Source organism: Callorhinus ursinus, unplaced genomic scaffold, assembly GCF_003265705.2.
Source record: "Callorhinus ursinus isolate GAN/ISIS: 27379988/994484 unplaced genomic scaffold, GSC_fseal_2.0 scaffold15, whole genome shotgun sequence".
In the NCBI taxonomy this organism is placed as follows: Eukaryota; Metazoa; Chordata; class Mammalia; order Carnivora; family Otariidae; genus Callorhinus; species Callorhinus ursinus.
In genome coordinates this window covers 24,514,622-24,540,507 of record NW_027397077.1, presented here as the reverse complement: position 1 = coordinate 24,540,507, position 25,886 = coordinate 24,514,622, and the positions used below count along the sequence as shown (strand labels likewise).

Below are 25,886 nucleotides of genomic sequence, written 5' to 3'. Positions count from 1 at the left end.
GTGAACTGCCTGCAACTCTGAAACTTTCTCTCATGGGCCAGTGGCTGATAGATTTTTTAAGCCAGCTGGTAGTTTGCCAGTGAAAAACGTAAGCGAGCCACCGTTTTCTGTTTTAGCATAATTTGCATGAGCTATAGGGTGGTATTGTATGTCGCAAAGGAAAATGAAATTTAGGCTGCTCTGGGGGAAGAGAATTTAGATCGTACTTCTGGAAAGGAGCTCTGGAACAGTTGAATTTGGGAAGCAGCAATTGTTACAAGAGCTGTAATTTTCATTTAAATTAAGTAACTTTTGTAGACATTTTTCTTGAGGTCGAGGGCAAGAGCAAGAGCCCCTTAATGCTTAAAGACGCTAGTTGCTGAAAAACCAAGCGTGTTCTGTGCTGGTTTAAAAAGAGAAAACAAGTAGCACGCGTTGATTTACCTATGTCCGGTTTAAAAGGTCTGTGTCCAGACTAGAAAGTGCTGCTCGAATAGACGAGCATTTATCACATGATCTTAGAGACCTAAAAGAAGAAATAATCATCTGTGCTTTTTCAGATATATTTGTCTCTTCTGTTGAAAATAAAAAAAAAAAAGAATATGAAGTATTTCATGGATACTAATGTGTTCTCACCAATGCCACATTCTTCTCCGTGGCCCTAGAGAAAGTGTTCCTCGGGGACACTCTTCAAAACAAAACTCAGGCACTTTTAAGAGGGAAACGTGACCAAGAGTGAAATTCATTTGCTTAGTTAACATAAATTCATATTGATCATCCATCTTTGTTTTTTATTTCAGGAGGCCAAAGGGGATTATACCAGGTAATGGTTCCTTTTCTGATATTACTATGCAAAATAACCCTAGCTGAACCCTAGCTGAATGCCGCTACTTTAAATAACAATGGATGCGAACTCAAAAGAAAGTAGATCTCAAGGCGGGGGACTGAGATCTCTTCCCTCTTCAGATAAGGACCCATTCTTTTTGTGAATGAATCCAGCAAGGAAGCTTTCTTAGAGTTTTTCAAGCCAGAGTGACAGTGAATTGTAAACAGAAGCCCTCCAAAGTTCTATTTTCTGTTATCTGCTAGCAAGATGAAGAAATCCCTAAAAAGCTTTGGTAGCCGTGCTGACTTTTTTAAAATTTATAAATAATCCTGTGTTGGAGGAGTTATAACATATGCACAAAAAGATAACTCCATCAGCTGCTTAGTTAAGGGATTAATGGGGGCTTGCTTTTTGCAGCTGCCCTGCAGGGACCTCCCCCTTCAGACACTTGACCTACCAGTGGTATTGTTGCCCCTGGGACACTTAACTGGTTCTAACTGCCTAACTGGCCGCCTCATCAGAGTGTTTATGTTCATGCTCTACCTGCTCCTTTCTGCCCCTTTTAATGCAGTAGTTGGAGTCGGAGAAAATCGAAACGGTTAAAGGTGGAGGCGAGGCCTCCAATTAGAAGCAGCCCACAGGCCAGTGACCCATTGAAAGCCTCACCTCTACCATGTTAATGTTCCACTCCTAGTAAACTTTACCCGTAGATTATTTACAGATGACCTAGCACTCATTCCCAGCCAAGATTTTGAATAGTATGCTCCTTAAGGGACTGATAACCGAATAATGCCTTCCATGCCTGAAAATGTCCAGTCAGGGCATACTACTTCACCTCAGAAACTCCAGATCCTCTCACCTGCCCATTCAGTTTGGTAAAATGACTGAGGAGTCCACGTAACACACCACGATCTGCTCACCACATTCATTAGCTTTGTTTTGTGCTGTTATTTTTTTAGAAATTTGTGTTTAAGTTAGGAAATAGGCTTTGAGGGAAAGGAAAATACATTTAAAAATATATTTTCCTGATATATGTAAATATATCAGGAAAATCTATAAACACCATTATTTTTTAATTAAAAGAAAACGTGGAGATAAGAGGAGGGTAAATGAGTTTCTAGATCCTTGACATCATGCTGCTGTGTTCTCTGCTCTTGGATTTCTTGGAGGAGCCATATTTCCTAGGAAGATCAGATATGCGAGGAATGTCATCATGTGGGGGGGGTGAGTCTGAAGTTGATTTATAAATGAGGGCTTTAGGGCCGAAAGCTCACCTTCTGCAGTCTGTGAACTGCTAACCCTTCCTTCCCCATTTCCTCTCCACCAGCCATGTAATGGACACTCTCTAAGCCTCATATCCTCATCAGGAAAATGGCACCTACCCCCTAGATTAATGGGCGTAGAGCGGGAGATCAAATGTTGTAAACATTGCCCAGGGCAGTTTCTGGCACGTAGCAAGCTCTCTGAACACTTTGACTATTATTATCAATTATTCTAGTATCATTATAGCCCTCCTCATTATCAACATCCTGCCCTGTCTCTTGGTAACCTCTGAAAAGACCACTGGGACTAAGGTGGGTCTGAAGAAAGTGAATAGTGTATTAAGGGGAGGAACAGATCTTCCTTGGGGAAGATCTCTTGCCTATGACTGAAGGCTCGGAAGAGACAGTCCTCGGGTAGTCCAGAGGTTGTCTAAGACTTCAAGGTTGTTGAGTTAGTCTGGCCAAGCCCAAACCAATCCTCTTCTTTAAATTTTCCTTGTGCCTGGTGGTTTCCTGAGTGATTACTAGGCTGATTAGATGGAGGACACTGTTTTGGAAATTGTCTAAACCTCACTGAGTTGTAGAAGGAACGTGAGCCTGGGCGTCAAGAAACTAGCAATGTGACCCTAAGTGAGCCGTTTGTCCCTTCTGGGCCTCAGCTTGCTCATCTGTAAATTGGGGTTCATGAAAATTGTGACTTGGCAGGGTGGTTTTGAGGAGATGAATGACGTGGAACGACTTTGTAAATTATCAGTTGTTTTGCCAGCAAGCGTTAGTTTTCGCTGATGGAGGTGAAGGAAAGAATAAGGAACTGTGAACTCTTGTCATTGGGTTTATAATGAGGCAGAATTTTGATTCTTTGCTACCACCCACCCCCTCCCTGTGATGTGATCGCTTCCTCCTGTGAATGGGGAAAATATATTTTTCCCCCCAAATTTGTTACAAAACTGGCTTAAGAAAAAAAAAATACCATGAGACAATGTAGTATATTGGTTAGAGCAAAGACACACGAACCAGCCTGCCTTGCTCAGATCCCAGGTCTGCTACTTATTACCTGTATAATCTTGAGCAGGTTATTTAAACTGTCCGAGCCCTCAACTTCCTCATCTGTAGAATGGAACTTATCTTAATGGTACACACCCCATAGCATTGCTATGAGCATTAAATGAATTAATATTTGCAAAGCGCGTAGAACAGTTCCTGCAGTCTCCACTTTCTTATTTGATCATATTAATGGAATGACTTACCACCTCCCTGTTGTTTCAAATATGAATTGTTTCCCATTTTTTGCTGACATATAAATAATGCTGTGATGAACATCTTGGTGTATTTGGGACTGTGGTGATCTGTGATTGTTTTCTTACGTGATGTTTCTCAGGTGGAAACAAGCAGAGGGAAGTTCCTTAAAGAGGCAAAATACAAAGTCCTGAAAGGGAGTTTACACATTCTTGATACCAGTACGTTAAAATTATACAAAGTTCATAGCTTTAGCCGTTAACACCCACAGAATGCCTAAAATGTGTCAGCCCCAGTCAAGGCACAGAGGATGCCGAGAACCATAGGCTAGGGCATCTCCTTCCTGGGGACTTGGTTTTCTATCAAGAATTACCTCAGTGGCCATTCTGAATCCCACTCTTCTGTTGACTTACAGGCCGCTGGCTGCAGCCGTTGGCTTTTAGAACTTCACTGAGTTGACTCACTGAGGTTTAAGTCTCAAAAAATGTCCCCGAATTCTTTCCAAGACCAGGGCAATGTGGATTTCTCGATTAAAACAATGATTAACACCTACTTCTTAAGGCTGCTCCGGTCCACCCACTCCTTATGAATATCTCCCTCTTTCTCAAATGTAGCATTTCCAAAGCTGAACCCAGCAGCACCCCAGCCCCCAGAGCAACTCCTCTTCCCTGACTCCCCTTGTATGACATCAGCTTTTTCTCTTGAATCACCTCGGAGGATTTCCCCTTCGCCCTCCCACCCATCTCCTCCATCTGTCTAGTCAGCTCTCTTCTTCATCAGAAGGCTTGCTTTCTCAGCCCTCATTCCCCTCCACACAACCCGACCACGGTGCTGTGTGTGTGTATAGTTTGTGTGAGTGCTTTCGACAACATTATTTTCCCAAAGTCCATGTGAGATTTCATTCAGCCCCCACCACAAATGTTATCATTGCCATTGAACAAATTAACAGATGGAAAATCAGGCCCAGGGAAACAATGTCTCATAGCCAGTGAGCTTCCAGATCTTTTCTGGTGCCATCCCTCACAGCCACCTGCACAGAACCCCAGTGACCTTCCCAAGACATAAATGTGATTGGTATTGTTCACTACCAAGAATCTCTTTACGGTTTCTCATTGCACAAACGCCCACCCTCCAACACCCTCATCTGGCATCAAGGCTCTACTTAATCTGTATTATGTACTTTAATTTCCCATACTCCACTGTTTATACTCCTTAATATCTGTTCACACCTCTCTTCTCAGTTCTCCAGGTACTCTGTAGTATTTTCCCTTCATGGCTTTGCTCAAACTCTTCTTCCTAGAATGCCTTGAAAAACAGCAATTCTCCCCCTTCTTACTTAGCTTCCTGCCATGTTTCCTTAAGAGTATTTTAAGTGAACATCATCATAACCAGTAGGAAACCTTGCTCTCTGCAAGTTAATTAAAGTAGTAGAGTGGGGACTTTCATTCTCTTTAAATAGTTGACCGTCTGAATTTCCAAGTCAGCCTTTAAGCTGCAAAGATAACAAGCTGCTTGGGTTACACAACACAGACAACGCAGAGAATTCCTGAAAGCTGACACGGGCGAGGAGGGAAGGCTTTATCACTGAGCTAGCCACAAATGAGTTTGTAAAAGCAGGACTGGGTTGGTTTTTTGTTTTGTTTTCCTTTTTCATTTTTCTTAAGATCCTGAAAGGTGGAAGTTACCGAATAATCATGTGATTAGGGCACTTCTGCTTATACGAAAAAGTGAATGACGACAATTTACAATTAAGTGCTGGGTCAGAATGAGCGTATATTGTCCCCCAGCTTCAAATGGGAAGGAATAATTCACAACTTACAGCTGTGCTACAAAATGCAGCTATTTCCCATGGGAAAGGACCTGGTGTGGCTGCCCTAAGTGTAGTTAACGGGGGGGGGGGGGGGGGGGGAGGGGAGCAAAGACTTTAAAGAACTTTCCTGCCTCGTTCCTACCTCTCTAGAGCTTTTAAACCTCTAAAATGTCCTTCCATTTCCAGAGCCTGTAGAAATCAGTTACAATAATAAAAATAGCAGCTCCCATGGGCTTGGTGCTATGTGGGGTCCTTACATCAATGGGGAGGCAGTAGTGAAGACAGGAGCTCTAGAATTTAACTGCTTGGGTTCAAATCCAGCTCAGATGCTTGCTGTATAACTGGCTCTCTGGAACCCAGTTTCTGGGTCTCAGTAAATATTACATGGCATTGTTATTGTTCCTAAAAGGCATCACCTTCGCATCAACCCTGTGATGATAGGCGCTGTTAGTATCCCCATTTTACAGATAGGGAAACTGAGTTGTGGGGTGAGCAAGTGGCATTCTGTCTAAGTCACATAGCTAGAGAGTGGCAGAATTAGGACTCCAAGCCTCATGCTCTTTGCCGTTGTGAGGAGTCTCCTGTTCCCTATTCCAACACAAACGGTAAGAATCATGACCTTCCTTGCTAGCAGAATAAAGAAGACTGACTGGACAGAAGGTGCATCTTTCTGTCTCATTTCAAGCAAGGGATTTAATGTATCAGCCAAAGGCTTTTGTGAAGAAAAACTTGAGAAGCGGCTTTTCTCTCTCCCTGTGAAATGATTATTTTAAGGTTTGACCTAAAGATAGAAACAAATTCATCAGTTCAGTGCATTAATACTTTATTTATTTTTAATGGTTTGTAAATACATCTAAGTGTTAGGCAGTTTTACATGTTTTACAAACATTAATTCATTAATCATCATCTTCACCCTGTGAACTTGGTATAATACCCCCACACTACAAGCAAGGTTAAGAAACTTTGCGTAGCATTATATTGATGTTACCATATTATGGCTTAACATTCCCCAATGACTTGGCCAGATGTCAAGAATTATGTTGAATAAACAAACAAACAAACAACACATGGGGAACCATGGACAATTAAGTGTGGGGAAATACCTGGTTAAGAGTTAAAATTCAAGTTCTTTTCGGTAAGTTTCCCATCTGCTCATGTACATAGCGAATGTCCTAGAAGAAGACATGTAAACAGTAGTTCCTACACTGGTTTGTCCCTGATGTGTGAGCCTCTTGCCTGACAATATTCCCTGGACTTCACTTTGTAAAGGGTGGGTTTATTTATTTGCTGAAAGCTCAGTATTAAAATGCCTTTAAAAGATAGGCAGTTTGGGGAAATCTGTTCTTTGTACTCTCTGTCAGATTCATTACTCCCCTAGATTTTAATTCCATTAACTCTTAGGCAGGGTAAACATTCATCAAGTTCTGAACTTGCTTTTTCTGAAGGGCTCTAAATTTGGAAAAAAGCAGCCATCCCATACGATGGGCACTTTTTCATCTGTTCTAAGCATAGAGGGATAGAGCTGGCCTGTATCACACATTTGAACCCTCATTTTATAGCTGATGAACTAAGGAGTGACAGATCCGTGACAGTTTAGGTGGACAAGACCAGACCTGCAGTCTGTCTACCCCACCCATCTCAGAGTGATCATTTTAACTTACACGTGTGTAAGCAGGCCTGTGTGGATCCCTGCTGTCCCTGCTGGAAGGCAGTGCGGGACAGCAGGCTGTGGAGTCTACCCTGGCAAGTGGTATTATCAGTGCAGTGGCCCTGAGTCTAATATTAGTCACTTGAGGAGATAGTTGAAGAGTGAGAAGGCAGGAAATGAACTCTGGATCATCAGTGCCCTTGGATGCCTTGCCTTTTTCTCATTGTTCAACCCTGTTCCTTTGCATAGATTAAATACCTAGCGTGTGCGAGGCGCTAGACCCAGCAAGGGCTATGATGGAGGCAGACTGGCTTTCCAGTCTCCTTTGTGGGAGACGCCAGGGGAAGGCATGGGCTCTGGATTCAGACAGGCAGGCAGGAGTGTGACAATCTGCTGGTGGCATGCCCTTCAGCCTGTTTTAAGACATCTGAATCTACGGTCCCTTTTCTTTTTTTTTTCTTTTTTTTTAAGAGAGCAAGGCCATTCCCTTTTCTTTAAAAGGTTTGTTTTGAGGTTACCTTAACGTAACCCCTAACCTTAACCTTTTCAGGGTGCCTGGTACGGAGTGGAGATGTCAGAGTTCTTGGCAGTTAACTTCCACTTCCCACTAAGTCCTATCTATTGTAGTGAGATGTGGTTTTTGTTGTGTTTTTTTTCCTTACCATCTTAGCAATTATTAAGTGTGCAGTTTAGTGGTGGTCAACACATTGACATTGTTGTACAACCGTCACCACCATCCAGCAACAAAACTTTTCATCTTGCAAAGCTGCAACTCTGACCCATTAAACACTAACACATCTCTGCCCCTCCCCCAGCCTCGGGCAACCACCATTCTGTCTCTGAATTTGCCTATTCACCTCTGTGAATCTGCCTATTCTGTCTCTTGTGAATTTGCCTAATAATCACGTGATATTTGTCTTTTTGTGACTGGCATTATTTTATTTAGCATAATGTCCTTGTGGTTCATCTATGTTGTACCATGCATCAGAATTTCTTTTATTTTAAGGCAGGATAATATTCCTTTGTATATATAGACCACGTTTTGTTTATCTGCTCATCCATGGATGGATACTTGGGTTACTTCCACTTTTTGGTTCTTATGAATAATGCTGATATGAATATGCGTATGCAGATATCTCTTTGAGACCCTGTTTTCAGTTATTCTGGGAAAAGAGATGCACTTTTTAAAAAGAGTCTCTGGCTTCTAGGTACTTAATTATATTCCACCATTCTTTGGGATAAGGTGGGGTGAGGGCATAGGAATGTAGGACAGACCTCAGATTCTTGTTCTAAATCATCAGCTGTTAATCAAAATTAATGCTTAAAAGAGTCTAGTATTTATATTGAAAATATTGTTGCAGATGAATTTTTGTTGACGTGGGAAAATGATTACAATATACAAAGTGGAAAAAAACAAAAGTATATGTATTATCCATTTTTTAAAACGTGTGTATCAGTATATTCAAACACATGATATATGCATAAAACTGGTAAGTTATAGCATAGTGCATTGTCTTTTGAATCTTTTTGTTCATACAGCACATTCATTTCTCATATATACATGTATATATGTTTTATTTATTTATTTATAACAGTTATGTACATGTAGAACCATACCAGCATCCTGTTCAGAAAAAATATTTACGGGGTGCCTGGGTGGCTCAGTCAGTTCAGTGTCTGACTTTTGATTTCTGCTCAGGTCGCGATCTCAGGGTCATGGAATCAAGCCCCACATCAGGCTCTGGGCTCAGCACAGAGTCTGCTTGAGATTCTCTCTCTCCTTCTGCCCCTCCCCCCACTCACCCATGCAGATGCGTGCGCACACATGCGCTCTCTCAAATAAATAAGTAAATAAAGTCTTTTTAAAAAATGAATAAAATATTTACAAAAGAATAACATGTGGAAAGGAATGAGATAGAGTAACACGTTCAAAGAAATGGATACAGATAAATATCACTGGAAATTCTAATATTTTCTTTCTGTACACCCACATACCTTTCCACCATAGAAACCTTAAGAGAGTGGATTCTGAAGTTCAGTGGAGTTGGGGGGGGGGTTTAGTTCCAGATTCCACTCCTCCCTGGTGAACAATCTTAGCTAAGTTACTGAGCCTCTCTAAAATTCAGTTTCCTTATCTGTATAGGGATAATTACAGTTCTTTTGAAACATTTTTTTGAGATATGATTGACATGTAACATTAGTTTACGATGCAGCAATCAATGTAATGATTAGATAATTGTGTATAGTGCGCAGTGATCACCCCAATAAGTCTAGTTAACACCCGTCAACATATTTATTATGAACTTCTTTTTCTCTTGTGATGAGGACATTTAGGATCTCTCTTCGCAACTTTCAAATATTCAATACAGTATTACAGCGTTTTGCACGCTGCCCAGTTTAAGGTAGGGGCAGAAAAAAATTAAGCTATTATTATGGTTGTAATGACTTACAATTGTCTCAGGGTGGTGGGCAGAGAAATGTTTACAGGTTTCCTTCTTTGCATGTCACTGTGTTTTTGTTTATCAACATCAAAAACATAGTGCTTTTGTCAGAATTTTCTTAGAGGTTATTTTGTATTTTTAAAAACACTCCAAGCTTAACACAGTGACTTACACATCTCTCGCCCTGCAACCCCGTTCAAAATGAAAGCACAACTTGTGGAAGTGGGTAGAATTCTGCCTAATGGAAACTTCCAAAAACCAAGGCTTAAGCTTTTCCCTGCCACCCAGAGCCACAGGGAACCCATGACTCCCCACAGCATGTGGGAGGCCCTGGCCAGAACCTGCTGGTGCCCAAGGCCTGTGTGCCTTTGTCAACAGGCTCATTCAGTTTGGGCACAGGCGCCCCAGGCTGGGCAGGCAGAAAGGAAGCAATTAAGACAATGGAAACCTGCTGGGGAAAGAGCTGTTGGCAGGGTGGACTTCATGGGGTGTGACCCGCGCAGCCACACAGGGCCCCCTGCTCAGAAGGGCCCCACGCTTGGTTGGTGCTCTTCTGTCACCGTGTTGAAATTGTCAATGATTTTTGACAAGGGGCTCCACATTTTCATTTGTCACTGGGCCTTGCAAATTGTGTGGCTGGTTCTGGCTGTTAAAAATTGCAAGGCATGGAGGAGCCCTGGGTGTTGAATGGATTCTTAAAAGAAGGGGTTCTCCAGTAGGCGTCTAAACGGGTGCTCCATTGAGAAGGGTGAAGAAACCACACAGAATTCCACAATCCAGCTTTTTTGCATATGTATGGAACATCTTAGCTCTTTCTGATTCCATTTTGCATGATCTCCCAGGTCTGAGGCACGAGGAGTAACACAACCTCTGCCTCATAGGGCTCCTGTGAAAATGTACAAAAATAATGTACAAAAATAATGCCCATAAAGGGGTTAGACTAGTGCCTGGCACCTGGAATAGTCATTTCTAAAAGCTTCCTAAATATTCACTACCTATTCCTTGTATAGTTCCAAGAGCTAGGTGTGATGATTGGCCTCACTTGACACCTGTGGAAGCTGAGACCCAGAGAAGTTGAGTGACTTGACCAAGTCACACAGCTGGTAAAATGTGGAGCTGGAATTTGAACCCAGGCCCTCTGATGGCAAGAGCCCATGCTCTCCCTTCACCATTATGCACACTGCTTTTACCATTATCTGCTAGGTGCCAGGCACCCTTACATTCTTTCTAGCATTTTGTCCTCAAATTGAGATGCTCATTCTGCAGATGCGGGGACTGAGGCTGGCAGCCAAGATCCCTTAACTTCCACACACGGAATTTGGATCTGAACCCTCCTTCTCCGAATTTCCTCTCTGCCTTTTCTTTGGATGATTCTTCAAAAGTGAAGCCAGAGGATGTTTAATGGTATCTGCTGGTTGGGGCTGATAATGAAATGCAGTCAGAGCACGGGGAACTCCTGGACCCACAGGAGTCTGCATGGCTTGTTTCTGGCCATGGTGTCACATCCTCTGCAGGAGCTCAGGCCCTAGCGTCATCCTGGGTCCCCATCTCAGCTCCAACCTGAGGAGCTGTATAGGCTTCTACAAGTCTCACCTCTTTATTGCTCAGTTTTTCCACCTGTAAAGTGGGGGTGGTAGTCCTATTTGTGGAAGAGGATTCTTGGATGGATTATGTTTACCTACTCAGTTGCGTGCCTAGTACATTGTAAGTATTTCTAACTATAAAAGCTCTTTTGCTCCAGCTTTTAGGAAAGAAAGGTATTGCCTGTGTTTGAATAGAACAAATACTTTTATTTCTTCTGATAGTTCTTAGCAGGTCACAGCTCATTCTCAGACTCTTACCTTGTTTGGATTTCATTTGTTTTTATTTTTATTTTTTAAATGCCAGGATACTCTTGTTTGGACTTTAAAATGGCCCTGTGTTGAAAGGGGTTTCATCTCCATTTTACAGAAAAGGGAGGCCTGAATCCACTATTTAAGAGCAGAATCGGGCTAGGAATCCAGGCCTCTGCATTTCACAGCTTCTAAGTATTTTGCATTTCAGAACACTTTGCCTTTCACGGCTTAAAGACACAATGCAAATAAACAAAAATAAAAGACCCCAAGTTCCACCTTAGTAGACCCTAGACAGCTACCAACCCCACAGTGAGGATCAGTCTTGTGCCAGGAGCGAATGGGGCCATTGTACTATCACTGCTACTTGGTACAAAAAAAAGAAATTCAGCCTCAGTGGGCTTTTCAGATAGCGTCTGGCTAAGACATCTGCATATTTACTGTACAGTAGGAATAGAAAGTAGCGTGACATAAACTCTCCCCCAAGTGCAAGCCATTCAGAGTCTACCTGAGCTAAGGGATGGCATTTTATTTATTTATTTTTTAAAGATTTTATTTATTTGACAGAGAGAGACACAGCGAGAGAGGGAACACAAGCAGGGGGAGTGGGAGAAGGAGAAGCAGGCTTCCCGCCCAGCAGGGAGCCCGATGTGGGGCTCGATCCCAGGACCCTGGGATCACGACCTGAGCTGAAGGCAGACACTTAACGACTGAGCCACCCCGGCGCCCTAAGGCATGGCATTTTAAAGGATGATCTCTACATTCCCTCACTGATACACACTTCAGTGCCTTTGGGTTTGGTTCAAGAAACACTGAGTAACAACATAACACACGTTCAGTCTTATTATCTGTGTTCAAATGGCTGATGAGGTTAATCCAGTTTTTGTGTGATCAGGACAGACACACTGAGTCACACATGCAGGAAGAAGGAATAAAGCTTTGGGCCTTCAAGTTGACCATACATAATTTTCACTTGTCTTGTAGGCAGTGTCCCAAGAGAGGAACAGGTTTCTTTGACTTTACATTCTTTTATTGGAAAACACGATCCATATTATTTTTCTTCCATGTGCCTTTTTTTTCTAACTTGAGATTTGTATGACAGATCACTTTTTTAAATTATAGTAAAATATACATAACATAAAATTTACCATCTTAACCATTTTTAAGTGTGTAATTCAGAAGTGTTAAATATATTCTCATTGTTGTTACACAACTGGATCTCCAGAACTCTTCATTTTACAAAACTGAAATGTTATGCCCATTAAACACACCTGGCAACCACCATTCTACTTTCTGTCCCTGTGAATTTGTAAAATATTTTTTATTTTACTATGTTTACAGAATTTCATGTTAACCTGCTTCTCAGCCTGTCATTCTTACGAATTTTCCTTCTTCTGAGAGTTGAAGTTTCCAAGCAGACACGATTAGAATCCTCAGCAAGCTGGCTACAGTTGAGAAAAACCTCTCATCACACTTTCATTATTATTAGAAGTTCTCTAGACTTAAAAAAAAAATAGTTTGACAGTTGATCATTATCAAGCATGCAGATGGACAGAGTAATTTGTCCTCTGTTTCAAGTTAGGCCACAGACGAAAACAATGGCAAAAGAATTCAAGCTGAGAGGACACTTGTGTTTCCCACCAAGAACACAAGCAGATTCTTGCATCTTTGGTACAGTGCTGAGATAAGGAGGGCCCAGCGCAAATTCCGTGGACTGGTCATGATGTGGGAAGAGCAGGATTCAAGGCTGAACTTGAACCGGTTACAGTGGATTCTGTTGAACAAATCCTAAAACTGCTTACCACTTGGGACTTGGCAAGGTGTTTCCAGAGTTCTTTCCCTGTGTCATTTATTACCAACCCTTGAGGGTTGGCAGATTTAGCAAATAAAAATACAGGATGATCGTTTAAATTTGAATTTCAGATAGATAATGAATATTTTTGTTAATTCCCACACCTAACATACAGTGTTATATTAGTTTCAGGTGCACAATATAGCGATTCAACAATGAATAATTTTATCTATTTGTTTGTTTGTTTGTTTGTTTATTTTAGTATAAGTGTGTCCTAAATATTTAATCTGACAACTCTAACCTAGATCACCCACTGGGGATTCTTCTTGGTGGTAATCATCCATCCATAGCCTGGTCTGAGAGTGGGGGCAATAAAGAGTTTGGAAAGCTCTTTGGTTTCACATGCTGCTGTCAGAAAGCAAAGAACACATTTATTGAGTGCAGGCAGGTGTCTTCACAGTATTCTATTGCTGTCTTCCCAAGAACCCTGTAAGACAGGTCACTGGCCCCAGTTTTATAATGAGGAAGCCAAGGCTCACAAAGGTTAGTTTATCTAGGGCCACAAAAATCCTACCAACCCAGAAACTTGGGACTGAATTCAGTTCTCGGTCCAAACCTTATTACTGCACATCACGGGTCCAGAGCCAGCTGGTTGTTTGGTCTGTTGATTTGTTTCTAAGTGTAAGCTTTGTGGTAGCCCGTATCCAGGTCCTGGCTGCCCATGGACGAGCTCTAGTGGATGGGGGCAGGTAGGTGACTCTTCTAAAGCATATAAATTGGAAATAGTGCCTACCTCTAGGTTCGCTATAAGGATTGAGTGAGTTCCTATAAGTAAAATGCCGAGCACTTCACACACTCAGGACAGTCCCCTTTCAGGCCAGGTTCTTTTATTGTTCTGCTAAGGAGCTGAGAGGTCTGAGGGAGCTGGAGATCAGAGGCAGCCTGGAAATGCATGTTCACACCTTGAACCCTAGTGAAAGAGCTTCATTTTCTCAAGATGTGGGGGGGGGCACCCCGTTCCCGGAAGCAGTGGGGGCTCCGGAGCTTCTGCAGGAGGCCAGAAGATTGGTTTATGTAATCCTCCAGGGATTTGGCTGGAGGTGTGATCCCAAAACATTTAAATGGGGCGGGGAGGAAACTCCAAGAATGGAAAGAGCTTGTGACTTGGGAGGGGAGTGCTGTCGGCCCCTCCCTGCTTCCACTCCTGCCTTTCAGTTCCCTCTGGCTCCTCCTCCCCTTCTCCCCCTTCTGCCGCTCCGACCTGGAGTCCCAGGGAACCAGCCAACCCGCTGCTGGTGTTCTAGACCTAGCGCCACCTCACTTCACTGCAGAGCCTTTGGTAAGTCTTCAAACCTCGGCGGGCAGGCCAGTTTCCCCTCCAGGGACTGAGGGTTTGGACCAAAGGAATTCAGCTCTCCCAACCGGCTGGCTGTCTTTCGGTCTGGAAGGGTGGAAGGCAAGGAGGGCACTTCATTTTAGCTGCTAGGAGATTACCTCGGGTCTGTAAGCACTATTTCTATACTGATTGTTTGCCATCATCGGTAGTGGCATTGGACTACATTAAGTGAATGGGAGCGCTAGCTTTCTGCCTTTGCATACAATCGGCAATGAAAGTAACAACGTGGGTCTTACTTCCTCATCTCCTCCCAGGACTTGGGCTCCTGCAACAGAGATAACTCATCAGGAGTGGAGAGCTTACTGTGAAATATTGTCAGTATAAAAAAATGGGGCATGAGGGATACTTTGTGTGGTTTAAGGAGCCTTGTTGAGGTGTCAGGCTTCTCGCCTGAAGTGAGGATCAGGTGAGTTTGGATGCCCTGTTTTAAAATTCTGCTGAAAATGACTGGGGTCTGATTTTGTAGCTCTTTAAAAAAAAATCTTTTTGATGAAATTTGATATCTTTGCTATTAGGGGACAACCATGGACTGTAGTTGGTTTGGTTCAAGAAACACTTGAGTGGTAACACATACTCATTTTTGTTATCTGTGTTCAGATCTCTTATGTGGCTTAATTCAGGTTTTGCCTAATCCAGATTAATCTAGTTTTAAAAAAGCTACCTGTCCTCACCCAAGAAGCTACCACTGTCCTAGAACTAGTCAGTGGCCACCATATTTATGAATTCTGAAGCCCCAAGTTAAACTGACAAGTCTTCCCCCAACCCCACCTTCCCCTTCTGGTCAGAACCTGGAGGAGTTAGGCAAAGTGGGTAAAGCACAGGTTTGGAGTCACATCTCTACTTTCTTACTATGTGAGTTTAAATTAATCGCTCTTAAATTTCAGTTTTCACATCTGTGAAATGGGGGATCTGGTGATAATGGCATAAGACACCTGTAGAAAGAGCCTTTCTCCCAAACTCTGCCACCTAATAATGCCCAGTGAGTGTGAGAAATTCAAAGCATTTCTTTTTGGGGACTGAATGACGTGCTCACTTGGCATCACTGCTGGGTCAGCCCCCTAGAGTCTCCTGAAACTAACCTCTTAGACTGTCCTCCGCCTCCGGGACTTTCTTTTCTATTTTAAATGGTGATTACTGTCTCTTTTTCGAAAATCTCCTTGTTTTATGATCTGTGGATTCTGTTACTCTTTTGCAGTGCTTCTCAAGTCATTTGTGAGACGGATTGCTGGGTCCCCCCTTTGAGCCCTTCTGATGCAGTAGGTCTGGAGTAGGCCCCACTAATTTGCATTTCTAACAGGTTCTGAGATAATACTGATTTTGCTGGTGAGGGGACTATGATGTAGTAACTTTACGCTTGTCACCTTTAATATCCCCTTACCTAGGAATTAGTAGAAAGAAATTTACTGTTAGAACTCCCTAGTTATTAAATCAAAGAGCTAATAAACTAGACTCGTCATAGAGAGCCAAGTTCCCAGATAACTGAGAGAAACGTGATTTTTTTAAAAAATTCAAACAGCGTGATTTGAAGGCATCAGCGAAAAACCACTCCAAGTAAACTGGTAACGTACCTTAAACTGCTAATCACTGAATGTTAATCAGTCCAGTAGACTGGTCAAAGAAATCCGTGTTTATACACAGTAACCAAGATCCTTTTAATAATGACATGGTTAAGCAAGCTGTCATCCTTAAACAATGGATCCAGCTCGAATGTTTTAGTAGGTGAGTTGGCACCTACTACACCATTTAACAGACGTGAAATGCACTTTCTGTAACTGGTATGATCATTACCATGTCCCAGTCCTTCAGTGAAGTGCACGGGCTCGAGCAAGCTTAGATAAGGAAGGGGCTTATCACCAGGGTCTTCACAGAGCAATGCCGGGAGACTGGCAAATGTTTCTAATTAGCACAATTCCTAATGACTGCAAATCTTTAGTTTGCATGGAGCACAGCAGCAGATAGAGCTCCCAGCTGTGACAACTTGCCCAAGTCCCCCGGATGTCCCTTCTCATACCTTTTTATTTCATTTCTTTTTTCTCCCCTTTACTTAATTTCTGATGATATTTAGGCTGTGGTAGACTTTATCTTGAGTGTTCAAATAGGCATTAACTATAGCATTTTTTACATTTGCATATGCATTTTTAAGCAATATATTGTATCTACCCATAGGTGTTTCATTAATAAATAAATAAGTAAAATAAATTTATTTATTTATTATTTTTAAGTAATTTCTATGCCCATAATGGGGCTCAAACTCATGACCCCAAGATCAAGAGTTGCATGTTCTGTCAGCTAAACCAGCCAGGTGCCCCTGGCTCGTTTTTATGAAATACAGGTTTTGAATTATATATGGGTAAACAGACTCCAGTCTTAAGGTACTTTTTAAATAGCTTAGTTTATTTCTTTGTGTAGTAAAGTTGCTACAAAGATTTCCTTTGGGTCATTATATTCAACATGAGCTTTTTAGGCACTTTTACTTTGGGTTTCAGGTAAGAAAGAGCTTCAGCCTCAAAAGGAAAAGGGAAGTTTGGGGGTTGGGCTTTTTTTTTTTTCAAAATGTCCTAGAAACCTAGGGATGCCCCCACACCAGGCATACACAGCTACCGTCATCAAGGGACCTCAGCGATTGGTCTGTTCTGGAAAACACTGGCATCCACCGTTTGCTAATTGCCTGCGCTCCAGCCTCAGAATGGCAGGTGGCTGGTTGTCGCTGTGAGCATGTTCCCAATTAACCACAAACAGGTGCACACATTTGCTGGGGGTGGCTGTTTCCACACAAGTGCTCCCACACACACAAAGGGTGGCCTCGGTTTTGCCAACCATGTGGCTTTCTCAAAAAATGAGTGAGGTTGGCACATTCCTCCAGGGCTTTTGAGGTCAGTGAAGAAGAACAACAGCCCAAGAAAGGGGGCTTGAGCATGCCAAAGGGAATCACCTGAAATGTAGTTACAGGGGCGAAATGGTGGGCCATGGGCTGCTTCCTTCTAGAAAGCCGTCAGAATAGGAATCTGGAATACCTAATGGAGGCGTTCTGCCTAGATCATTAGAGGAAACATGAGCATGTTCTTCAGTGTGACATCTGAATTCCTGCCGAGACGATGAAGAAAAGTAATTCCTGGTTTAGTTACTGAGAAGTCACAAGTCTTGTAGATTTATGGGTATTCTCTCTGGCCAGGACCTGGAGAAATCAGTCCCTCTTGGCAATTCTGGTCAAGTGCATCTTTTAAAATAACACTTCCATTGCCAGTAAGGTCAAGAACGCCCAGTCAGGGTGAGTGCATTTAGTGCTGGGGCAGAGACCTCTTCATCCAAGGCTGCTCACCTCCCAGCTGCTTTTGAGCACTCCCTCTGGATTCTACCTGCCTGCCAGCCTGCCAGCCTGCCAGCCCGGAGGGGCCGGCTATGCTGAAGCCACACCTGGCTGCCCCTGCAAGCTCAGCGGATCCACGTGGCCTCCAGCTCCCAGGCAAATTCCCCGGGCTGGATTCTTCAGAGGGTGAACAAATCAGCACTCAGCTACTGTCAGTCTGCTCAGACATGAAATCTTTCTTGGTCCCGAACTCTGAAAATGATCAGGATTAACCTTAGAATAATGTGCCAGTGTTTCTAACACCCTGGTGGATTCACTTTGTGGTTCATCAGTTAGACCTCTTGCTTTAGTCAGCGCTGCAGCTCTTCTCCTCTAAAGGGCAGGGAGCAGGCTGCGCTACAGCACCTTACTCCCACCCGCTAACCACATTGGATGTCATTTTTGATGTGAATTATATCACGCAGAAGAAAGCATAAAACACGTATGTTTGGTTTAAAGAACAAATCAGAGAATGTGCAGCTACATAACCACACCCAGGGAGGAATGTTGCCAGGACTCCACCCCATCCCCCCATTGTGTACCATGCCCCTCCCCATTTCAATAAAATCCTCTTTCACCAGAGGTGCTGACTCTATGGTACATATTTTCTTGTTTTGCTTTCTACTTTTATCACCTAAATATGAATCTCTAGTTTCATTTTCCTTATTTTATTTTTTTTAAGATTTTATTTGAGAGAGAGAGAGAGAGCATGAGTTGGAGGGAGTCTAAGTAGGGAGCCCAACATGGGGCTCAGTCCCAGGACCCCGAGATCATGACCCCAGCCGAAGGCAGAAGCTAAACCAACTGAGCCACCTAGGTGCCCCTATTTTGCTTATTGTAGGACATGGGATTGTGATGTATATATTAATTTGAGTCTTGCTTCTTTGCTTACTATTTGTGAGTTTCATCATGTTGTGTGAAGCTCTAGTGTCTTTGCTGTATGGTATTCCATTGTCTGAATATACTACAATTCTATCATTCCTGTTGTTATGAGATACTTAGCTTGTTGCCTTTATTTGTCTTCTTGGGTTTTAGTTGTTTGTTTCAAGTTTTTATTTAAATTCTAGTTGGTTTACATATAATGTAATACTGGTTTTAGGAGGAGAATTTAGTGATTCATCACATACGTACAACACCCAGTGCTCATCACCAGTGCCCTCCTTAATACCCATCAACCATTTAGCTCTCCACCCCCCCCACCCGCCTTATTTGTCTTGTGAACAATGCTGCTATAAAGCTTATTTTTTTGCCTAAGTTTCTCTAGGGATATACCTAAGAAAGGATCTCTGTGTATAGGGTATGCAAATTTCCAAAGTGATCATACCAATTAACATTCCCACTAGCAATAGATGGGAGTTTCTATTGCCCTACACCTTCATGTAGACTAGATATTGCCAGAGTTTTAAGTTTGGCAGTCTGGTACGTGGTGGTGATTCATTGAGGGTTTAATTTGTGTTTTTTTCCTGCGTACTTAGGAAGCTGAACACTTGATTCTGTTGGCCACAGGATTTCTACTTCTGTGCACTGTTGAAAGGTTTAACCCATTTTTCTGCTAGGTTGCCTGTCTCAGCCATCTTTGGGTCCTTCTGGGACTCTCTTTTAATATTGATAGCTAATGTTCACAGCTCAATTATCTCAATATCTGTGGTGGCTTGTTAGAAATGGGCTATTAAATGGGTTCTTATGGGAAAGTGATGTTATATATTCACAAGGAAAGGATGTTTCTGCAACAGCACAAATGACTAAATGTGGAGGGACGATAGGAACCTTTTCTAATACAAAAAAAATAAGGCTTTGTTCTTTCCTAAGAATATAATCATTTGGGATGTGGTCCAGATTCCACATTTGTCAAAAATCACTTATGCATCTCTTTTATTTTTGCACTACTGACAATTAGCACTGTTAATACACTTTTTAAAACTGGAAACCAAATTGAGGAACTGAGAAAGCATCTCCCTATCCATTCGAAACTAATAGCTTATGTCACAAATTGCAAAGCGATAGTGATGGTCCTCAATATGTTTTATATGGCCTGCACAGTGTTTTAGTTTTTATTTTTGTTTTTTGTTTATTTCTTGGTGGAGGCAGTATTTTAAAATTTCGATATGTTACATAAAACTCTGAGATTTTTGCCTTAATTGTTGGGCAAAAATGTAATCACTAGGCAATAGTGGATCCGTATACCCACATGGCAGAAATTGCATGGGTCTAAGTGGTGGCTCCCTATCAGCATTGGAGTCAGATTGTGTTTTCCCCTGTATCCAATCTCTTTTTTCTATATCATTAGAATTTTTAGCTAGACATGTGCTGCCCCAAATAAAGACTACATATTGCAGTGTCCTGTGAATTAGGGATAGCCATATGATTGTTCTGGCCAAGAGACTTAGGGAAAGTGAGCAGATTTCATGTTCTGCCCCTAAATAATGGGTTTGTCCTCCCTCATTGTTGTTCCCCTGCCTGATGGCTGAAATGTGGACTCAGTGATGGGGCTGTCTGGGACCATGTGAAGGATAGCAACACCCCAGCGATGATGAAGCAACAAGAGAAGAGTTTGGGTCCCTGAATATTCACGCCCTTCTAGGTCTGACTTTAGATAAAGAGAAATTAATTAAAATGTTGATCTCTGTCACATATGGTCAAGTCAAGTCTGTATCCTAAGTAATACTTCAAATGGACAATGTTTTCTTTTCTTCATAGTCCCCATCATTCCTCATTGTGTTTCTTCTTCTTCTTTTTTTTTTTTTTTTAAGATTTTGCTTATTCGCTTGAGAGAGAGGGAGAGAGAGTGCATGCGTGCACACGCACAACTCTCTGCCTTGAGCCTTTAAAGGCAGGATGTTAACTGACTGAGCCACCCAGGCTCCTGGTGTTCTTGTTTCTAATGCTGACTCTGACTTGCCTGGTTTTTTTTCCTTTAAATTTTTTATTGTTATGTTAATCACCATACATTACATCATTAGTTTTTGATGTAGTGTTCTATGAGTCATTGTTTGTGCATAACACCCAGTGCTCCATGCAGAACGTGCCCTCTTTAATATCCATCACCAGGCTAACCCATCCCCCCCTCCCCTCTAGAACCCTCAGTTTGTTTTTCAGAGTCCATCGTCTCTCATGGTTTGTCTCCCCCTCCGATTTCCCCCCCTTCATTCTTCCCCTCCTGCTATCTTCTTCTTCTTTTTCTTTTTCTTAACATATACTGCATTATTTGTTTCAGAGGTACAGATCTATGATTCAACAGTCGTGCACAATTCACAGCACTCACCATAGCACATGCCCTCCCCAATGTCTGTCACCCAGACACCCCATCCACTAGCTTAGATAGTTGAATGTGTAATGCCTGTCTCACTTGGCTCCTGATAGGCATTTGTATCTAAGCTGTATTTGTGTTCTGATATCTATAGTCTAAGAGTGAACGAGAGAAATTCTTTAGGTCTAAAAGATACAATTAGAAGTTTTAGGGTTGAATTATCAAAAATTTTATAATAATTCAAGTCAGGGTTTCTCAAAACAACATTGCTAACATTTTGGGCAGGATAATTCTTTGTTGTTGGGGGCTCTGTCCTGTGTATTGTAGGATGTACAACAGCATCCTGGCCTCTCCTCAGCAGATGCCAGTAACGCCTCTCTTCAACTGTGACTGTGAAACATGTCTTAAGGGGCGCCCTGCTGGCTCAGTCAGTGGAGCATGCAACTCTTGATCTCAGGGTTGTAAGTTCGAGCCCCACACTGGCTGTAGAGGTTACTTAAAAAAAAATAAATCTTTAAAAAAGTCTTTAAAATAAATGTTTTAATGGGGCACCTGGGTGGCTTAGTCGGTTAAGCATCTGTCTTTGGCTCACGTCATGATCCCGGGGTCCTGGGATCGAGCCCCGCATAGGGCTGCCTACTCACTGGGGAGTCTGCTTCTCCCTCTCCCCTTGCCCCTCTCCCCCACTTATGCTCTTTCTCTCTCTTGCTCTCTCTCTCAAATAAATAAATAAATAAATAAATAAAATCTTTAAAAAAAGAAGTCTTAAGACATTGCTAAATGCCCCCTTAGGAGAAAAGCTGCCCAGGTTAAAAGCCACTAATCTAAAGTGCATTTCTTTCTTTTTCTATCTTTTCTGAATTAATATACTTTATTATTTTAGAGCAGTTTTAGGTTTCCAGAAAATTTGAGCGGAAAGTACAGAGAGTTCCCATCTACCCTCTCTTTCTTTCCCCTTCCATGTCCCATGCCTGACAGGTTCTCCTACTGTTAACATCTTGCATTAGTAGGGTACATTTGTTACAATTGAATTAGTATTATTACATCATTATTAACTGAAGTCCGTAGTTAAGTTAGGATTCAGTCCGTGTTGTACAAGTTTATAAATTTTGACAAATGCATAATGTTATGTATGTCATTGCAGTATTATTCAGAATAGGTGCACTGCCCCCAAATCCCTTGGGCTCCACCTGTTCAAGTATACTCCTTTTAAAGTAGTCTAAACTCTGCTTAAAATGAACCCTAAGCTATTAACCCTATTAATGCACATTTTAGTTGCTTCCCGGAAATTGATCAGTACCCCAGAAAGGTCTTAGTGAGTGAATACTTGTTATTTAGGATACTGGCCCATGATTGATCTTTGGTACTATTTATTCAACCCCCACATCCAGATGAAGAACATCTTATCACATCTTATAACTGGGGTGGTTCTAATTGTAGTCCCCCCCTTACCTGCGGGTTCACTTTCCACGGTTTCAGTTACCCGTGGTCTGGGAGCAGATGATCCTCCTCCTGACAGATCATCAGAAGGTCCATAGTAGCCTAACACTAGGTCACAACACCTACATCATTCCCCTTACTGCATCTCCTCATGGGGGCATTTTCTCATCTCATATCGTCATATGGAGAATGGTGAGTACAGGACAATAAGGTATTTTTAGAGAAAGACAGCATTCACATAAGTTTTATTACAGTACTTTGTTGTCTATTTTATTATTACTGTTTTTAATCTCTTACTATGCCTAATTTACAAATTAAACTTTATCATGGGTATGTATATATAGAAAAAAACATAGTATGTAGGGTTTGGTACTATCTACAGTTTCAGATATCTACTGGGGGTCTGGGAGTGTATCCCCCGTGGATGAGGAGGGTGACTATTGTATAGTTAAAATTACTCTTGACAGTTCCTTGAAGGGTGCCTGGGTGGTTCAGTGGGTGGGTGGCCGACTCTTGATTTCAGCTTAGATCATGATCTCAGGGTCCTGGGATCTGGCCCCGTGCCAGGCTCCACCCTCAGCAGGAAGTCTGCTTGAGATCTCCACCCCCCTTCTCTAAAATAAATTAATAAATCTTAAGAAGAAAAGAATAGAAAAAAAATTCCTTGAAAAGATGACATGTCAAAGAGCAGAGTTTATCTTTCAATAAATTCAACACAGGGAGTAATTTTCTTCTGTTGAAACACAGAGCTGTTTCTTTAGTTAGGCACTAACATGTAAGTTGCTGGTGTTTACCAAGCATGTAATAAATGCTAGAAAAATCTCAGTGTTGTGAGATGCTGGTGCTTTGAGGACACAGGAACTAAAGCCTTGTTAAGGGGCCACAACTTCAAACCTCCCTTTTATTCTCTCTTTTTTTTTTTCCTCCCGTTTATTCTCAACTACGAGCTCAGTGAACAGAATGATGGATAAAATCTCTCCCTTACTTCTGTCCCTTCTCCTCTCTCTTTTGCTTCTATATACTAGTGTGCACTATATACCCAGTACATACTTCCTAAAAGAATAAATGAAGTTACAGTGAATAGCAGCTTCTACTCTAGTGAGGTCTTGATTGCCACAAAATTAACTATAACCCAAAGAGGTAACTGAGTGCTAGGCTAAGTTCTTGGAACATAGCATATAGTTCACATGGACCCAGAAGATAATAATAGATATGTAATTGTTGGTGATGATGAATAGCAAAAAGTGTTGTCCTTAGCCTATCATTTTAGAATATATACATGTATTTGCCCTTCATAAAAAACTCATAAGCCAACTTCTTTGAAAAAGGAAGTGGGATTTGAAGGACAGAGCATAAAAGAAATTATTAAGAAAAATAAATATCATTACTGGGAGTTGACAGTTGACCTTTAACATGAATAAATTGGATTGTGGTATATTTGGTTTTCAGGAAGTCCAAACCTGTTTTCCAAGATTGTCAATGTGGTTAAGGCTTACTGCGTAGATTTCAAATGAATAGAGAGATTTATCCTTACATAAGAACAGGAGCCAAGAGACTTTTTATTTCCTGTAGTAATTTGTAAAGCTGGATCTTTCCCCTTTAGGAAGGGCCACAACCTTCATTTGGAAGTGTAATGTTGACAGGTACAAATCATAGTGTCTCCAAGCTAGGTAACACTCAGCTCTCTGTTCTTACTGAAAGACAGTAAGCGTATGTACAGTTTGCTCAGTGGGTTCACTTGATTGCCTTGTAGCACGGTCAGGAAATGTGAGGGTAAAGGCAAAAGACAAAATTTCTGTAGACATAGAAGGAGAACCACTTACACCCAAGCCTGATCCGGTGACAGGAGTGAGCAATTTCTAATACAGCACAGGACAATGTGGGTCAAATAAAACCTATCTGCAGGCCACGCTTGGTTCCCCAGATTCATCTCTAACAATTGATCTGTGAGTGTTGAATGAATGCTTTGGGAGGAGATTCACCTTAGGTTGTGTTTGGTCCTCCAGTTGGGGGTTCATCTCTTCCAGTGCGAATCGCTGGGGCAAACCCCAGGGAAGCTAATGTGAAAATGCATGAATGATGCCTCCTGAAATTCATTGGTTCAGTGTTTTCATTTGTAACTAGCAGGTGAGGGTGAAGGGGAGCTATGCCTTGCCAAAATGAGAAGGTGTGCGTTGGCTCTTTGGGACACTGTTCTGAGAGTCTGTCAAGGAAGCAGGTCATGGTCTTATCCTTTAAAGCCAAGTAGACTGGGTCTGCCTTCTGGCTTCCCTACACAGTTGCTGTGAGACATTGAGGAGTGGCTTAGCCTCTGGAAACCTCTCTTGCCTGTAAAGCATGGATAATAATAGTACCTACCACATGGAAAAAGTTGTGATGAGAACTATGAGGTAAATAATGACTTAGGAAGTGTGTTGCATGGGGTCGCCTGAGTTGCTTAGTCGTTTAAGCATCCAGCTCTTGATTTTGGCTCAGGTCATGATCTCAGGGTCATGAGATCGAGTCCCGCATTGGGCTCCGCACTCAGTGGGGAGTCTGCTTGAGATTCTCCCTCTCCCTGTGCCCCTCCCCCTGCTCTTTCTCCTTCTCTCTCTCAAATAAATAAATAAATCTAAAAAAAAAAAAGTGTGTTGCAGGATGCCTGGCTCTCAACAAAGGATGGGTCATGGTAAAAATATGAAACAGTGGAAAGTAGGAGGAAAAGACTTACCAATGTGCTGTTAGATGGACACCAGTTTGGTCAGGATTTTGAGTAGCTCTTTATATACTCATCCGAAGCTCTGATAGACCCCAGAAAGTCATGTCTGTTTTCTCACAGACTACCTTCTTAAATACTTGGGGCAGTTTTTGAGAGTATTTTCTCTCATACTGTGTAGGCCAGCTATGACTGGGTTATATTACCTGTTCTTCCTTGTATTAAGTTCTATAAAGACCACACCCCTCTCTCTCTCTCTCTCTCTCTCTCTCTCTCTTTAATTTTTAAGTAAGCTCTATACACCCAACATGGGCCTTGAACTCACATTCCCAAGATCAAGAGTCATATGTTCTACCAACTAAGCCAGCCAGGCACTCCCACACCCCTCTCTTTTGACAACTAGAATTTTGCCATTTTATAATGAGATAATAGCCAACCTTACACGAAGTATGTTTTTAGTTTACTTGATGCAATTTGAGCAATAGCGTGAGTTTCATTACAAATACATTTTCACGTCATCTTCTGTTCAGGTGATTTCTAGTTGGCCAACTTGATTATTTAATTTCAGAGTGTGGTAAGGAAATAACCAACAAGTAATAGAAAAGTCTATATGCACTTTTTAAAAAAGATTTTATTTATTTGGGGCGCCTGGGTGGTTCAGTCGGTTAAGCATCTGTCTTTGGCTCAAGTCACGGTCTCAGGGTCCTAGGATCAAGCCCGGTGTCGGGCTCCCTGCTCGCAGGGAACCTGCTTCTCCCTCTCCTCCCTGCTCATGTTCTCTCTTGCTATCTTTCTCTCTCAACTAAATAAAGATTTTTTTAAAGATTTTATTTATTTACTTATTTATTTGACAGAGAGAGACACAGCGAGAGAGGGAACACAGGCAGGGGGAGTGGGGAAGGGAGAAGCAGGCTTCCCGCCGAGCAGGGAGCCCGA

At 42.1% G+C, this 25,886-nt stretch overlaps 1 protein-coding gene across 4 annotated transcripts in view; it reads left to right on the top strand.

The window, feature by feature from the left end:
- FRMD4B (FERM domain containing 4B) overlaps nt 1-25,886 on the top strand; it is a 315,073-nt gene that overhangs the window by 247,732 nt on the left and 41,455 nt on the right. For all 4 annotated transcript variants that reach the window (XM_073901535.1, XM_025885439.2, XM_073901534.1 and 1 more), the window contains one exon: nt 780-802. In XM_073901535.1, the coding sequence (XP_073757636.1) occupies nt 780-802 (23 nt within the window). The remainder of the gene's footprint in view (nt 1-779; nt 803-25,886) is intronic.